Source organism: Pelodiscus sinensis, chromosome 1, assembly GCF_052426305.1.
Source record: "Pelodiscus sinensis isolate ZL-2025 chromosome 1, ASM5242630v1, whole genome shotgun sequence".
Classification (NCBI taxonomy): Eukaryota; Metazoa; Chordata; order Testudines; family Trionychidae; genus Pelodiscus; species Pelodiscus sinensis.
In genome coordinates, this window is record NC_143052.1 from 38,834,117 (window position 1) to 38,849,025 (window position 14,909).

General features: G+C 47.4%; 1 protein-coding gene across 5 annotated transcripts in view; it reads left to right on the forward strand.

Annotated features, from left to right (window-relative positions):
• The window catches only part of MOV10L1 (Mov10 like RNA helicase 1), a 105,700-nt gene that overhangs the window by 88,763 nt on the left and 2,028 nt on the right, over positions 1-14,909 (forward strand). For all 5 annotated transcript variants that reach the window (XM_075927999.2, XM_075928007.2, XM_075927992.2 and 2 more), the window contains 4 exons: positions 3,441-3,614; positions 3,917-4,066; positions 12,307-12,414; positions 12,911-13,048. In XM_075927999.2, the coding sequence (XP_075784114.2) occupies positions 3,441-3,614; positions 3,917-4,066; positions 12,307-12,414; positions 12,911-13,048 (570 nt within the window). The remainder of the gene's footprint in view (positions 1-3,440; positions 3,615-3,916; positions 4,067-12,306; positions 12,415-12,910; positions 13,049-14,909) is intronic.

Consider the following 14,909-nt stretch of genomic DNA (forward strand, 5'->3'; position numbering starts at 1 on the left):
TGGGAGGTTTCACCTGTCTTCTTGCTTTCTGATGTATAAAGAAAGGAATACCAAGTTTGGTCTTCTGGAGTTTTGTTGAAAGACTTAAAGATTTCAAATGTGTATTGTGAATTTTCTTCTATCATATTTATTAGATGTAACAACTCCCTCAAAGATGGCTTTTCCCTCTCAACTATGTTTAGAGAGTAGAGTAATCTAAATGTTAGACAAAAAAACAAAATGCTTATCATTGACTTAAAATGCTATCCCTTTTCCATTATCCACCTTTCAGGGCTTGTCTGAGGCCTTGTGTACGTTGGCACATTTTTGTTACGAAAAACTGCCTTTTGGCAACAAAACAGTGAGAGCATTTACACTATAGTGCAACTTTTGCAGGAAAAACACTCAGTTTTGCCAGCAAAAAACTTCCAGCCCTGCAAGAGACTTTTGTCTTTTCCCCTGCGTTACTTGCTGACAAAGAGACTCTGTGGACTCTGTTTGTCTTTTCAAGAGAACTGGCTTCTACCAGTATCCAACAATGCCTGCCCTAATGGCTGCGCTCAGTGTTTTGTGATCTCTGCTCCTCTGCAGGCATGTGCCCCTCCCCTTTCAAAGATCTGGGAAGTATCTGACAGCAGAGTGAGCTACTCCATTTGGGGAACAAACAAAGAGAAAATCATTGGAATGTTCCCATTCTGCCCTGCTAGAAACACAGAAGTCAGGAAAGGTGAATGGCAGCACGCAAAGCCGCTTGTTCCCCGGTGCACTGTATCCAGCTCATGAGGCTCTGGGCTTCATAGAATCATAGGGCTGGAAGAGACCACAGAAGGCTGAGTCCAGAACCCCTGCCCAAAGCAGGACCAATCTCAACTTAAATCATCCCAGTGAGGGCTTTGTCAAGGCGAGACTTAAAAACCTCTAGGGATGGAGATTCCACCACCTCCCTAGGTAACCCATTCCAGTGCTTCACCACCCTCCTAGTGACACAGTTTTTCCTAATATCCAACCTAGACCTCCCCCACGGTAACTTGAGATCATTGCTCCTTGTTTTGCCATCCATCACTACTGAGAACAGCCTCTCTTCATCCTCTTTGGAACCTCCCTTCAGGAAGTTGAAGGCTGCTATCAAATCCCCCCTCACTCTTCTCTTCTTCAGACTAAATAAGCCCAGATCCCTCAGCCTCTCTTCATAGGTCATGTGCTCCAGTCCCCTGATCATTTTGGTTGCCCTCTGCTGGACCCTCTCCAATGTGTTCACATCGTTTCTGTAGTGAGGGGTGGGCAGAATTGGACACAATATTCCAGATGTAGCATCACCAGTACCTAGTAAAAGGGTAGCCTATACTGGTGCTCCAACCTCGTGGAGGTGGGGGGGGGGGGGTGGAGGTGGAGTGTCAGTATGGGCTCCTTACTATAGTTGGTGGGGGCTGGATTTTGAGCTGCAGCCCACCTACAAGGTTGCCACAGACCACTTGTGGCCCACAGACCACACTTCAATAACCCGTGCCTTACTTTTTACTCTGACCTTTCTATAGGCAAGTGGTTCTTGGCGTGAGTGATAGGATGATGGAGTTGTCTGCATTGATTTGATACAGGAGGTTATGGGGAGGACTTAGGATGCATGATTAGAAACTCTGTTTTAGCCATGTTCAATTTGAGCTGGCTACTACACATTCACCTTGAGCTGTCAGAGTAGAGATGTTAAATTTAATCGACAGAATTTCCACTGACTAGTCCATTAGTCGATAAGAGAGGGTGCTGCAGTGGGGTTATGTTCCACAGCACGGGGGACCTGGTATGAGCTGAGACAGCTTATTCCAGGCTCACACTGGATCCCTAACCCGCTGTTCTTCTGCCTTTTAAATGTATTAAATGTATATTTAAAAAACAGAGGCCCAGCATTTGAAACTAGGCATGAGCCGGGAATTAGCTGATTCCCGGTTTGTGCCCAGTTTCTGCTGTCCCTCTGCCTCCCCGGCCCCCTGCAGAGACTGTTCTGGGTAGAACCGGCTTGTAAGCCGGCAACTCTCAGCACAGGCTTCTGCAACCCCCCCCCCCCCCCTTGCTGTCTCTGATAGAGACAGTATGGTGGGGAGCAAAAGTGACTAGTCAACTATCCGATGAGCATAAGCTTATCGGATAGTTGACTAGTTGCTTACACCCCTAACAAAAAGAGGTTGATATTTTAGTAAGGATAGAAGGAAACAAATCTGGAGTAGACACAATCATCTGTGAGTTTTTGTAGAGTTGGTAGCTGAGTTTGTCTATGGATGAGATTACTCAGAGGTAAGTGTAGAAGAAGAAAAGGAAACTAAGGACAGAGCCCTGTAGAATCTCCACAGGAAGTTGGAAGGAGAATGATTGGATTCCTGAAGAACACACTGAATCCCATAATTAGAAGTAGGAGGAGGACCAAGAGAAGAGGGTCACAAAAGACAAGGGAAGATAATATTTGAAGAGTTTGTAGATAATGTCATATAGGACTGACGGGCCAAAGGGCATGAAGATGGAGTATTGGTTCTGAGCTTTAGGAAGAGATCATAGAATTATAGGATTGAAAGAAACCTTGAGGTCATTAAGTCTAATCTGCTAAAAGCAGAAACAATCCCAACTAAATCCCAGCCAGGGTTTTGTCAAGCCAGAGCTTAAAAATCTCTAGGTATCAAGATTACACCATCTCCCTAGGTAACCCGTTCCAGTGCTTCACTACCCTCATAGTGAAATAGTTGTTCCTAATATCCAACCTAGACCTCCCCCACTGCAACTTGAGACCATTGCTCCTCATTCTGTCATCTGTCACCACTGAGAACAGCCTCTCTCCATCCTCTTTGGAACCCCCCTTCAGATAGTTGAGGGATTCCATCAAATCCCCTCTTGCTCTTCTCTTCTGTAGACTTAAATGAGTCCCAAATCCCTCAGTCTCTCCTCACAAGTCATGTGCTCCAGTCCCCTAATCATTTTTGTTGCCCTCTTCTTACTTTCTGTAATGGGGGTCCCAGAATTGGATGTAGTACTCTTGATATCGCCTCACCAGATCATTAGCGACTTTACAGGAGTGGTTTCAGTGGTGTACAAGAGGCATACATTGGATTGGAAAAGGGTCTAGAAGTAGAGGAACTCCAGACAGCAACTGTATATAGTACATTCAACAAACCTGGAGATGAAAGGGAGATGGTGTGGTTGTTGTAGGAGCAAATGCAGTTAAGAGGTGGGAGGGGGGTTTAAGTACATTTGTACTGTCAGGGCATAGTCATATGTGAGGGAAAGGGGTTATGGAAAAGAGGGGTGAGAGTGGATGTGAAGGAAATCAGAGGATAGGATGAGGTCAGGGCAAGTGAAAGGGCTAGAGGAAGAGAGCAGATGACAAACTTCTCTGGATTGGGAGAAAGTGTCAGGAGTTACAGAATGTAATGGTATGTGTGCAGTTTCATTTAATCGATTTTGAGTTTTCTCCCTCACAGGTTACAAAGCTCTTGAAGAATTACAGATCACACTCTACACTGCTTGCTTTGCCATCTAAACTGTTTTATCATAAAGAGCTGGAAGCTTGTGCAGATGCTTCAGTAGTATCTTCTTTGTTGGGTTGGGAAAAATTACCCAGGAAGGGGTTTCCATTAATTTTTCATGGAATGAGGGTATGTAAAATATTCTTACTAAAATGGAGTTTGAGAGTTAAGGTAGTTCTGCTAGTTGGGAGGCTCTTTTCTAGTAATAAAATTTCATGTGCTTGAAATGCATTAATTGAAGAAAGGATTGTTTTGTTCTTTTCCTCAATCTAGATCCAGACCATGTAGATACATTTAATCATATGAGCCAACACAGCTGTATACATTGACTCCTTTCCAAACTAACTTCTAAGTATTAAGATAATCAGTGGATGTTTATCACTAAATTTATAACTCTTAGTATCTGATCTTTATTTTCTCTATTAATGAAGGGCACTGAAACACGTGAAGGACACAACCCCTCTTGGTTTAATCCTACTGAAGCAGTTCAAGTAATGCGTTATTGTTGCCTTCTCACAAAACATGTTGACAATGCAGTATCCGTGACTGATATTGGGGTCATTACACCATATCGTAAACAGGTCTGTTTCCTATTCTTATAATGCATAAGTTTCAGTATTTAAATTTGTATTTATTCAAGTGCTTGCTCATGTCCATTCAGTGTAGGTATGTGTGCTCAATTTTTCCCTCAAATATCCGTAGGGGTCCCAGCATCCCCTGCAGTAGCATATATATGCTGCACTACAGAGAGAGCACTGCCTGGCCCCTTCCTCCTCATTTCCTTCTCACTGCCAGTGATAGTGCTTGGAACTGTAGTGCTACAACCCTTGCTGTTGCTTTCTTATTGTTAATACTTGTTTTCCTTTGTAAATAGTTCCTTCCTAAGTAGTAATTGTTAGTAGTAGTTACCAATGATAGTCATTTCCCTTAGGGACATGGACCCCAGATGGGGTATGCCCTGGTCTCCTGACTTTAAGGCATGTATTCGTTGTTGCATTCCTGTGCCCATCAGTGATTCCATGTTTGTGGTGCTTAGGAGATGCCCTCATTAGTGAAAGTGCCAGATTTGTACATTTTTCCAGTCACGAACCAAGGAAAACAGAGGGATCTGCTTAAAGGCTCTTCTCACGGAGTTGGCCTTAGCCCCAAAAGCTCAGTGCTTGGATTAGACTCTGCACCGAGCACCAATGCCTTGGCGCATAGCGCACCTCCAGTGCCTTTGGGCATTTGGCACCAGTCCTCCTCCTTGGCCCTCGCCAAAAGGGTTAATAAAGCCCACGTAAAGACAAGCCCAAGCAGGAAGGTGACGACTACTCAGATCGTGCATCCATCAAGGCCCCAACCCTAGATGGAGGAAGATGTAATCCACCTTACTCCCAAAAGCCTACTTCAGACAGCAGTGAGTGTGTATTCATATGCCATCAACTCTGGAGGCTTTCCAGGACTTATCCAAGCCCGTGCTGCTGGCGCTGCCATAGAACAGTCATTCTCAACCACCAGGCCTTGGACTGGTCTCTGGCCATGAACTTCTGGTTACTGCACCTTGGCACACTTCCAGGCCACGCCCATGCCATGTAGACACCCACTGTCCCTGCCAGTTCTGCTCCTGGGCTGCAAGACAACACCGAACCCCGCAGGCTTCCCCGCCCCGAACAGTGCTGGCTCCTCCAGGCTGCAAGCAGTGCTGAAGACAGCCCAAGGCAGCACTGTGCCTAGGGCAGAGCCCGTTGGCATCTGGCTCCTCTCTGCCCTCCCCTCCCCTCCCCTCCCCTCCCCCCCCCCCCCCACACACACATACCACATGGAAGGAAACGGTGCATGTGGGGCCAGGTTCCCGATGGTGCAGAAGGGAGGTGCCGCTGTCCATGTGGGGGTGGAGGAGGTATTTGCCCCTGAGTCACCCCGGGCTGGGCAGGAGGGGAAGTTTGGACACTGGCTGGTGGGGAGTAAGGAACAGAGCAGCAGTCAGGAGGAGCTTTGCTCGCTCGCCCCCTCCCCACAACTTCAGGGTGCTGATGGCAACAAGTGGGCCAGGAACATGGCTTGAGCAGCACGTGCTTCCTGCATAGGCCGGGAGCACCCTCGTGTGATAGCTGATGCACAAGCTGCAGCATTGCACAGGTAGTCAGTGTGTCCAGGGGGCAAGCGGGAGGGGAACAAGGTATCGAGGCCTAACCTGTTTGGGGCCAGCAAGGCCTCCCCCACACCCAGAAATGCTCATGGGTCTGTGAGCACCCTGGAGAAAGCAGCTTGCAGGCTTGCCCTCGCCCTTTTGGCAGCTTCTCCGGAAGCTGCAGGAAGCTGTGATGGGCTGACTGAGGGGAATCTGCTGGGCCCAGAGCTGTCCCACCCTTACAGGAACCCCAGGAGGAGTTTTGGCAGACAGTAAATTTCCTGTCAAACGTGTCATTCGGGGGCCACTCAAACCTGTCACAAATGCTTGAGTGAATTTGGAGAATAGTTTCAGCTTGGAAACAGACCAATCAACCCTGAAAACACAAATGTTCAGCCATGTTACAATGATTCGGTTTTGCAATTTTGATGTCTTGTTTTCAGTCAGTGTCTTCTATAGATATCTGCAAACTTGATCCATTACAACATGTATTGTATGCGTACAGATGCAGTGTAAAATAACACCTGACCTCTTAAAATTAAATACAGTAATGAATATGTAAATGATATGTTACTGGTTCTCCAGAAGTTTATCAATGGGTTTACTGGTCCACAGTATAAAAAAGATTGGGAACCACTGCCATAGAAGAAAGCCTTCACTTGTTCCTCCCTGGTCCCTGAGCAGACAGCACTCCCGATCCAGGGGCCGTCACGTCAAAGTTTGCCCATGCAGACAGAGGTCACCCACATCCTTGCATGGACCACAGGTCGTGTGACAAGGCTGAGCGTCTCAAGTTGGAGTTCGCCAGCAACCAGGCATAGAACTTTTGAGGCATGTCCCCCCTCCCATCATTTGCGGCACACCAAGGACTACCATTCCCTGCAGTCCAGCTGTCATTCAAGAGACAGGTAACTCCTGACCTGGTACTGCTGTTTGCCAGCACTGTGCTCCCTGTGGTGTGTATCAGCAGAGCACAGGGACTCCTCCAGATCCCCCTGCTCTATATCTCAGCACCAATTAGCCACTGTTTGGCACTGGTTAGCCTCTTCTCTATGGTGCAGGTCATGGAAGCGCTGCCGGTCACCTGGATGCTTGTTCAGACACTCCTCACAGTCACTGAAGTCATCTTCATCCAAGCAGAAAAGAGTGCACACTCACCATCATCACTGGGCAATGTCAGTCCACAAACTGCATGTCTGAGCTCTGCTTCTTCCTGCCAGCCCAAACATTGGTGCCTGTTTTGTTGCCCTTGTCAGTGGTGCTGTAAGTGGGTCTGTACCCTGGCCACAGACCTGCTGGACTTCACAAAGGTGTCATTGCTCCTTGTGCAGCCCTAGATGCTGTGCTTGGTGGCCTGAGCATCAGAGGTGCTCTCTGCCTCCCTCTCTAGTCAGCTCCTGGCACCAGAGATGACCTGGCCTGCCACCCCACATACGGAAGAGGAGTTGGTTGAGCAGCTGCCTGCATCTGAAGAAGATCTGTTGAGGCAGGCATCCCCTGACAGGACCATTATGGCGCCTCCTCCAGTGGTCCCACAGGACGATACCAAGGCTCACCAGACTTTTTGAAGAGGATGGCTTCCATTTTAAGCCTCCTGGTTGGGAGCTGGAGGAGTCTACCTATACCCTCTTGGAGATGGCCAGGTAGCCCCAGCTAGGGTTGCCCTGCCCTTACAAAATGGGGTCACTAAGATTGCCAAGGCTCTGTAGCAAATGCGTTCCCCTGTGTTTCGAATTTCCAAGAGCAAAACACAAATACTTCATTTCTTCCCAGGGACATGAGTACTTGTATACACACCTGGCCCCCAATTGCCTGATAGTGAGAGGTGTGAACCAACATGAGCATTACGGCCAGCCAACCACACCCTTTTGGAATAAAGACTCCAAAATGCTTGATCTGTTTGGACATGAACTTTATTCTTCATCCAGCTTTCAACTGCATGTGGTGAACCACTATGATCCGAACAATGTGGGCCGGTGATGTCCATATTCCACTTGGCCAGGGGCGGGCAAAAGCCTCTCAGCGGGCCAGATCTGGCCTTCCATGGGCTTTGCTCCAGCCTGCAAGGCAATTATAGGCCCTGCCAGCAGGGAAGGGGGGGGGGCGCGGGGAGAACCCACCTCTGCCCTTCCACCCCCTGTGCTACCACTGGACAAGAGGCAGCACTGGGGCTGAGGCTCCTCAACAGGGCCAGCCCCGAAGGCACCACTAGCATAGGCTGGCCCAGAGGCTAGAGGTGCCACTGCTACAGCGCCTCCGGGCCTGTCCCTGGGCCGTCTGGCTGTGGCAACAGGACCTCCCTCTGGGGCAGCTGGCAAGGGGGCATGAAGCCAGGTAAGGTTCCCCTTATGCCCAGACCCCCTACCTTCACCCCAATCCCATCACTTCCCTCCCATCCAAGACCAGAACTCCCAGCTTGCTCGGACACCCTCTCTTGTCCTTGCACCCTCTCTCCTGACCACACGCTGCACCCTCCCTTATTCCTGCTCCCTCCACCTGACCAGACACCCTACTCCCAGCCTGCTTCTGCACCCCAGCTTCCCCCCTCAGATCCTCCACTCCATACTTATACTACTTGCTGGCAGCCCCGTCTCAGGCTCTGGGGTAGGGACAAAAATGAGGGGCGCAGCGTGCAAGGCGGTCTAGGGAGCAGAGGGTATAGAAAATTCAGGAAGATAGAGGGAATCAGTATCTGAATTGGGTAGTTAAAACAAACCGGTTTGAATCCAAGTCAATTGATAGTGTCCTTTTGTGTAGATTCCTGTCACATATCCCCCTTTTGACCCCTCAAGAACAATTTTTGAGTGGGTCATATCTTATATAATTGTTTCGTAGCTACATATTGGGAGGCAATTTGAACTTGTTGCAATTTAACAAACATTTTTGTCCAGCAACACATACATAGCATTCCAATTAGGCAAATGCAGGACAATACCAACACAATTATCAGTGGATGAAGCATGATCAACAATATACCTTTGGACGTGGGAGACCAGCCTGTAAAAATATCATGATAAGCAGTAACTTCTTTTTCAGCACCAGCGATTTTAATCCTATCCCCACATGTGAATGTATTTGAAGAACTCACTTCCCCACATCCTACAGCAACACGTACCTACGTGGTGCACAATGCCAGATTCAAGCTATATCCTCTACAGTGGTGGCTGGCATCAGTGCATTTGCCCCCAAGACATTCCCTGGATTGGATAGTGACCATCCCAGGGTCCTCAACTTGTTTTTGTGGTGGACCAATCAGGAAAATGTCATGGTAGGTGTTCCATTTCAAACTACCACACATTCAGCCAACCTAGTGTCTGATGCCTTGGACGTAGGCTGGGGCACTCATCACTGCAGCTTGAAGATGCAGGACATATGGTCCTAGGAAAAGACAGCCCTCTGTATAAATGTCAACAAACTCCAGGTGGTGCACAGAACCTGAAGGCAAACTGACTTAGTGAAGTGGACTTGATTCTCTGTATGGGCCACACAGAAGCAGTTTAACATCCCCTTCTCTCTCTTCTCTCCCCCCCCCCCCCAATCCCCGCAGGGCTTCTTGGCAAACCGTTTTTAACCACCATCTCTATCTGAAACATCAAGGCCTGGCACTTGCATCAATCTCAGCCTTTCACCCACCAGTTCAAGCCTTCTCAGTTTTTTCTCATGATTTGACAGTCAGGTTCTTGAAGAGCCTTGAAAGACTCTTTCTGTGGGTTTGAACCCCTCAATAAGATCTTAACATGATCCTTTTTAGACTGATGGTTTTTTTTTTTTTTTTTTGAACCCATGACTTCCTGCACCTTCTTACACCTCTCATTAAAGGTATTTTGAGAGCAATAATGCCTATCTGGAGGGTCTCTGAACTCCATGCCTTGACATCAGTGGTGCCTTATACTGTCTTCACGGACAAGGTGCAGCTCCAGCCTTGCTTCCCAATGTGGTCTCTTCTTTCCACGTGTGTCAGGAAAGCTTCCTCCCAGTCTTCTACCATAAACCACATAAGACCAACTAGGAAAGACATCTCGATGCCTTGGACATCAGGAGAGTGCTTGCCTTTTACCTGGAATGGACTAAACTATCTTTAAAAAAGGGAAGAAGGCGAATCCAGCATATTAGGGTGCATTAGAAGGAGCCTTGCCAGCAGATCTAGAGAAGTGATTCCCCTTTATTTGGCACCAGTGAGGCCACATCTAGAGTATTGTGTCCAGTTCTGGGGCCCCCATTATGGAAAGGATGTGGACGCATTGGAGAGAGTCCAGTGGAGAACAAAAAAAAATGATTAGGGGACTGGAGCTCATGACTTATGAGGAAAGGCTAAGAGATTTGGGCTTATTTCGTCTACAGAAAAGTGAGGGGGGATTTGATAGCAGCCTTCAACTACCTGAAGGGAGGATCAACTACCTGAAGGGAGGATCCAAGGAGGATGGAGAGAAGCTGTTCTCAGTAGTGACAAGTGGCAGAACAAGGAGCAATGGTCTCAAGTTGCAGTGGAGGAGGTCTAGGTTGGATACAGGCAGTCCCCGGGTTACATGGATCCGACTTACATCGGATCGCTACTTACAAACGGGGTGAGGCAACCCCGCACTAGCCGCTTCCCCCCACCACACCAGGGAGACGCAAAGCTAGCGCGCCCCCCCCCCCCCCCCCCAGCAGACCAGGGAGACGCGGAGCGGCTTTTCTCAGCAGACAGCTCAGCTTGAGAATAAAGGACTGAGGGAAGTGAGGTGTGGGAGAATAAAACTGAGCTCTGGAGAAATGTTTGGCTAGAGTTTCCCCTACAATATGTACCAGTTCCGACTTACATACAAATTCAACTTAAGAACAAACCTACAGTCCCTATCTTGTACGTAACCCAGGGACTGCCTGTATTTGGAAAAACTGTTCTACTAGGAGGGAGGAAGCGAGTAGTCGAATACTCAACTTCAGTTCCAGTAAGAACTGAAACTGTGTAAGACAATCCTCCTCTTTACCCAGCTCCTATTCTGTTCCCTACTCATGTCCTGCCCTGCAGCAAGGATGTGAACAAATTGGACAGAGCCCAGCGAAAATGATTTGGGGGCTGGGGCACATGACCTATAAGGAGAGGCTGAAGGATTTGGGCTTATTTAGTCTACAGAAGAGAAGAGTGAGGGGGCATTTGATAGCAGCCTGAAGGGGGAGATGGAGAGGCTGTTCTCAGTGGTGGCAGAAGGAAGAGCAATGGTCTCAAGTTGCAGTGGGGGAGGTCTCGTTGGATATCAGAGAAATAGTTTTTCCTAGGAGGGTGGTGAAGCACTTGGACGGGTTCACTAGGGAGGTGGTGGAATCTCCAACCCTAGAGGTTTTTAAATCCCGGATTGACAAAGCCCTGGCTGGGATGATTTAGTTGGGGTTGGTTGTACTTTTAGCAGGTGGTTGTACTTGATGACCTCTTGAACTCTCTTCCAGCCCCAATTTTCTGTTTTCTATACTTACATTCCTAATTCATTCTGTAAGTTGTCCCAGCTTTTCATAGCGTACATCGATAGGATGAAAGGTCTCTGTGTCCTCACAGAGGATTTCTAAATGGATAACCCCCTGCATCCATATGTGCTATAAATTGGCGGGGGTACATCCACCTACATTGGCAAGAGCGCACTTGACCAGGTTATAGGCCTCTTTCTAGTCTATATTCCTATCAAGAACATTTGCCAGGCTGTGAAGTGGTCTTTAGTGTACACGTTTACTTCCTGCTACACCATCACTCAGCAGATTAGGAAGGATACTGGGTTCAACAGAGCATTGTTGCTGTGAGCATGTCCTTGATTTCTATCCACTTTTGAAGATACTACTTAGAGCCATTTGTGTTGAATGGATGTGAGCAAGCACTCAAGAAAAGATGGTTATCGGTTTCCATAACTGGTATGCTTCGAGATGTGGTGTTCATATCCATACTAATGTGAGAAAAAAGCAAGACACATGAACTAATTTGAAGCCGTTTGAAAAAATATCACTTCTAGGTTAAAATGTTGAGATCCATTTTGTCCATAGTCAACTAATCATATCTAAACTGTAGTATTAGATAGTTAACTAGTCGTTCACATCCCTATCTGATATATTGGATAGTTGACACACTAGATGACTAGTCACCACCCCCTTGCTGTCTGTCAGAAAGAGGCAGTGGAGGGGCGAGGGGGTGCTTCAAAGCAGCAGTGCCATGTGGAGCCAGCGGCCAGACTCTGAGCTCCATGAAGCTCTGATGCTTTACAATGTCACGGGGGGCACAGTGCCAGTGGGGGACTACTTGAGTCCCCTGTTGACTCAGTGCTCCTCGCAGCACTTTTGCCTTTGAAGTGTAGCAACATTCCTGGGGTTGTTGCTACATTTCAAAGGCGGAGGCATCCTTATCAATTCATCGAATAGTTGATACAATTTGCATCGACTATTTGATAAGCCAATTAATCTAACTTTAACATCTCTAGTATTAGGTGTTTTGCCTATTAAATTTGCAGTAGATATGACGCTTTCCCAAATTAACTTTGTATTTTAGCTAAAAGCTAAATTTAATTAATTTAATTTAACTAATTTAAATTAATTTTGCTAATTTTTCTGAATTAGAATATATGCACGTAATCCAGATTGAAACACCTCGAGCTATAAAATTCTGTACATTAGGTTCTATTTTGATACTTTGTATGAAAGATACTTTTTATTTCATCTAAATGCAAATTCCTTCAAATATTTGTTTTATAGGTAGAAAAAATTAGGTTTCTTCTGCGAAATGTTGATTTGATGGATATTAAAGTTGGTTCTGTAGAGGAGTTTCAAGGGCAGGAGTACTTGGTGATCATCATATCAACAGTATGTAAAAGTGCATTTTTATATAACTATAATCACCATTTTAAAAGGCAATAGAGACTGTTTCATTTTCAAAGTACAGGCAAATACTATAGTTTGTATGTCAGATATCATTTTGTTGTAGCTGGTAAATACTTTTATATTGTATAGGAATGTAAATGAGTAGTTGGCTAAACGATTAACCGATAAGCCTGTTAAGGGGGAGGGTCAGACAATAGTTATTTAAAGACATAACATTTTAAAAGGAAGAGGCGCAGCGAGATAGAACGTGCCCCATCCACCTTAACGACTAATCGAGTAGTCGATAGAAATTCCATCGACTACCCAATTAACTGATTAATCAGAATTTAACATCCCTAATCTAGAGTGGTAATGTAGTTGGTGGGGTATTTATTATCTGCTTAATCTGAGCCATCCTTACTACAGTAGAAAAAAATGACTGATATTTGGCCAAGTTTCCTTCTCCCTTACTGACTGTTACTTTATCTATTTATTTTAGGTACGATCAAATGAAAGCTCATTTGATGATAATAGATATTTCTTGGGATTCCTTTCTAATGCAAAACGATTTAATGTGGCAATTACCAGACCAAAGGCTTTGCTCATTATGGTGGGAAATCCTCATGTTCTTGTAAAAGTAAGGTGATGTTTTTCATTTCTCCTTGTTTAAAAGAACTTAGAAATGTGTGCAGTATTTGTATGGATGGCATTTTGTGGACGTAACAGTTGCTTTTGTTTAGTTGGTGTGAAAAACAATGTGTCTTCATTCTTTATATGAAACTTTTCAAAACTATATTGAACACTGTTCTCTTTTAGTGTAGCTCTACTTAGAGAAGTGATTAAAAATGGGTGGGCAATAATTTTGTTTAGGGGGCTACTCCAGAAATTGGGTAAGTGGTCAAGGGCTGCACTCATACATGATATTAATGGAGAAAGTGGGGGATCTGTGATGGAGGTTGGATGCAAAAGGGAGCTTGGGATAAGGGATTGGGGGATGCAGGAGGATTTATGGGATCTTGGAGGGAACGTGGATGGAGAGGGTTGAAACCTGGGACAGTACTGGGGTGAAAGAGGGGAGTGCAGGGGTTTGGGTTGTCACCTAAGACGGGATTGAGGGTCAGGGTTTGGGCAGCGCATAGTTGCAGAAGTGGGGAGTGCAGAGGGTTTGGTTTATGGGGGGGTAGCTCTTAAAGCTTTCCCCCCTCCCATCCAAACTATGAGTTTAAAAAAAAAACTCCCTGCAGCTTCGTTTCTGAGCAGCACGAAGTGCGAGGCAAGAGGGGAGCCTGCTTTGGGTCCCCCACAGCCTCTGTGGGCCAAATTTTTCCCAGATCTGATATAGAGAAACTCTGAATATACTTAAATGGAGAAAATCAGTGAGATGCCTCATTCTTTAAGTTGCCATTTTCAGCCTTACCTGGAATTAAGTGTTTTAGTCTATCCTCTCATCTTGATCTATATGAATTTAGAAATTAATCATGGTGTTGAGATTGATTTGGATGCGTTAATAGCTTATTACAGGCAGTCCCCGGGTTACGTACAAGATAGGGACTGTAGGTTTGTTCTTAAGTTGAATCTGTCTGTAAGTTGAAACTGGCGTCCAAATTCAGCCGCTGCTGAAACTGACCAGCGGCTGACTACAGGAAGCCCGAGGCAGAGTTGCTCTGTCCTGGGCTTCCTGGAATCAGCCTCTGATCAGTTTCAACAGGCTGAATCTGGACGCCAGTTCCGACTTACATACAGATTCAACTTAAGAACCCCAGGCGTCCCCAAGTCAGCTGCTGCTGAAACTGATCAGCGGCTGATTCCAGGAAGCCCGGGGCAGAGCAACTCTGCCTCGGGCTTCCTGTAGTCAGTGCTGGTCAGTTTCAGCAGTGGCTGACTTGGGGACGCCTGGGGCAGAGCAGCTGGGGTGCTGCTGGGTTGGTCCAGTAGCGCCCAGAGCGGTGCTGCGGGACCAACCGGCAGCGCCCCAGCTGCTCTACCACAGGCGTCCGGAGAAAAGCCTGGTCTGCTGGGGGGGACGTACTAGCTGCGCCCCCCGGCCCCAACAGACCAGGGAGATGCGGGTGGAGGACCGAGACGCACCGCAGTCCTGCTGCCCGGGTCCTCCAGGGCTTTGCTCCGCGTCTTGCTGGTCTGCTGGAGACCAGCAGACCAGGGAGACGGGGAGCAAAGCCTCTGAGGATGCCGGCAGCGGGACAGTCGTGGCGCGTCTGGGCTGTCCGCTGCCCGCGTGCTCCCCGGCTTTGCTCCCCGTCTCCCTGGTCTGGGGAGACGTGGAGCAAAGCCGCGGAGCACGCGGGCAGCGGACAGCCCAGACGCGCCGCGGCTGTCCCGCTGCCGGCTTCCTCAGAGGCTTTGCTTCCCGTCTCCCTGGTCTGCTGGTCTCCAGCAGACCAGGGAGACGGGCAGCAAACCCCGTTCGTAACTGCGGATCCGACATAAGTCGGATCCGCGTAACTCGGGGACTGCCTGTACAGAGATTCTCTTTTGCC